Here is a 2502-nt window from a genome sequence, read left to right as displayed (position 1 = left end):
GGGGGGGGGCGGGGCGTGGCAAGGCAAAGCATTTGAACCGAATAACCTTTAGTTAATATAGTCAAAGTTAATTTTATATTTTGCTAGCACTATTAAAAAATAAAAATATATTCAATAAGTATTTTTATGTTGGACATTTGAATTCATTATATGGCGAAGAGGACAGTAGACGATGCGCCAGTTTTAGTTCACTGCGCCAACGTTACTTACAATTAGCATATCATCTGGCTGACGCTTCTTCGCAGTTGTTTTGATTGCAGAAATTATTTACAGTTGTTAAAAATAATAAAAACGTAAAAATTATTGAGGGAGGGAAGCGAAAAGTGCTCTGCCCCTCCTCTCCCCCCTAAGACGACGTCTATGGATGTAAAAATTTTCTCATATAATAATAAGATTATATGAATTATTGTGCACAGAAAACAAAACATGAACTATAAATTTTTAAAATTTTAATATTGTTTCCTGTGTCTGCCTTTATAATGCGAAAAATAATTACCATTCATAAAATATATACTTACTGGGCCACCATGAGGATTACATCTTTTAGAAGTAACCATAATAGCCATAGCAATCATAACGAAAATAGTGAAAACCACAAACTTTATTTTGTCCATATTTCCTGTAATTATTATTTCTTATAATATATCTACAAAATATCTGCGATATGCACATGCGATATAATATAATATTATATAATACTTTTATAAAAATTATCATTTTAATTACACTTAAATGTATCTTTTAAATGACAAAACTAATGAAACAAAAAATATTATATTATTAATATCAATAGATAATTTTATATAAATAGTTTATTATCTATTAATTTGGATTTTCTCAGTCTTTATTTTAAAAAAATTAGATAAATGTTAGAACTTACCGTTTTTCTCGAGAAGCAAATCGATTATGCAGCTCGTATGATGTAATCGCAACTGATCAATTTTAGACCTTCGAAGAGTATTTATACTTTGTATTGCACTTGTGCAAATAACATTGGAAATGTATTGCTTACATTATTTGCTATATACATATAAGAAACCTGTTGTTTGGACAGACTATTACAAGGTTATATTTTTGCGTCTTTAATTCGAATTATTAATGTTGAAACGTTAAAATGTTTTATAATGTTCGATATTCTGTAAGGTTAAATTACACAATATAGTAGTCAAATTATAAAACAAAATTGTATTAACTGTTTTGTCATATTATTAAAATTATATTTTATTATTAAACAACTACATTGTATCAACAAAAAGATCTTTTAACAAAGGCTAATGCCAGCATTATCCTAAAATCTATGTTGAAATGCGGTTTAAAAGTGATATTAAATGAAATGTTTCATCAATTTGAAGTTAACAAAAAATTTCCTGTTGGAGCAACTCACCGTTCCAAAAAAGATAGCTTCTAAAAGTGTCAAAACCGACAGGCGCCACTTTTGTTTAGCTTTCAAGATTTTGATCGTGTTCTTATTTGTTCCAAAAATTTATTTTGGCAAAGTATGTGTGAATTGGGGTCGAGTTTATTAATATTGTTTTGTAACTTGATTGTTATATTAGGTAATTTAATCTTACAGAACATTGTAAAACATTCTAACGCCAACAAAATGTTAAATACGCAACTGTAATGGAAAGTGAAGCCTTTATGATTAATAATTCGAAGACGTTAAAGACGTAAGAATATAACTTTGTAAGTCTGCTCAAACGATATTTTTTAGCATAACATAGCAGATAACGTAAACTGCATATAATTTTGATATTTTTTATCGCACAAGTGCGATATGAAGCATAAATACTCTTGAAAGATCTCGAATTGGTGAGTTACATCGATGGTACGACTTGCATCGATTTGCTTCTCACGAAAAACGGTAAGTTCTAACACACATCTAATTATTTTAAATAAAAACAGCTAATTGAAATTAATAAATAATAAACTATTTATAATACTATCTATTAATGTATATTATTAAAATATTTTTTATTTCATATATTAATTTTGTCATTTAAATGGAAAATTGAATTGGCAATTTTAATAAAAGCATTATTATATCACACGCGCTTATTGAAGATATTTTGTAGATATATTATAAAAAATAATAATTATAGAAAATATTGGCAAAATGAAGTTTATTGTTTTCATCACTTTCATTATGACTGCTCTGGCTATGGCTATTGCTTCTAAAGAAAACTGTGCAGATCGGAATGTAAATATTTATTACATATACATATAACATATATATTTTATGAAAGATAGTAACTTTTCGAAAATGTTTTACATCTGGCATCTGCTTACAAGATCATAATCTTGCAATCTTTTTCAGTGCAAAAGTGACGGAAATTGTTGCGAGTCATATAGGTGCATCAATGCATGTATCAATGCATTCTGTTTAATGGATTGAGTCTCGGCAATAGAATGGGGACCGCGAAAAATTGTTCAATAATCATAAATGATAAGCTCGACAGAGACTTCGTTGCGTAGAAATTCAATCTTACACTTAATTTAAAA

At 28.0% G+C, this 2502-nt stretch overlaps 1 protein-coding gene across 1 annotated transcript in view; it reads right to left on the bottom strand.

The window, feature by feature from the left end:
• The window catches only part of LOC105456329 (omega-conotoxin-like protein 1), a 1404-nt gene extending 441 nt beyond the window's left edge, over positions 1 to 963 (bottom strand). The window contains exons 1-2 of the mRNA XM_011700280.1: positions 881 to 963; positions 519 to 619 (exon numbers count right to left, since the gene is read on the bottom strand). Coding sequence (XP_011698582.1) covers positions 519 to 614 — 96 coding nt within the window. The 5' untranslated portion in view covers positions 615 to 619; positions 881 to 963. The remainder of the gene's footprint in view (positions 1 to 518; positions 620 to 880) is intronic.
• Positions 964 to 2502: the final 1539 nt, after the last annotated feature.

Source organism: Wasmannia auropunctata, unplaced genomic scaffold (assembly GCF_000956235.1).
Source record: "Wasmannia auropunctata unplaced genomic scaffold, wasmannia.A_1.0 LD335709.1, whole genome shotgun sequence".
NCBI classification, from domain to species: Eukaryota; Metazoa; Arthropoda; class Insecta; order Hymenoptera; family Formicidae; genus Wasmannia; species Wasmannia auropunctata.
The sequence above is the reverse complement of the archived record's forward strand: the minus strand, read 5'-3'. Positions and strand labels throughout refer to the sequence as shown.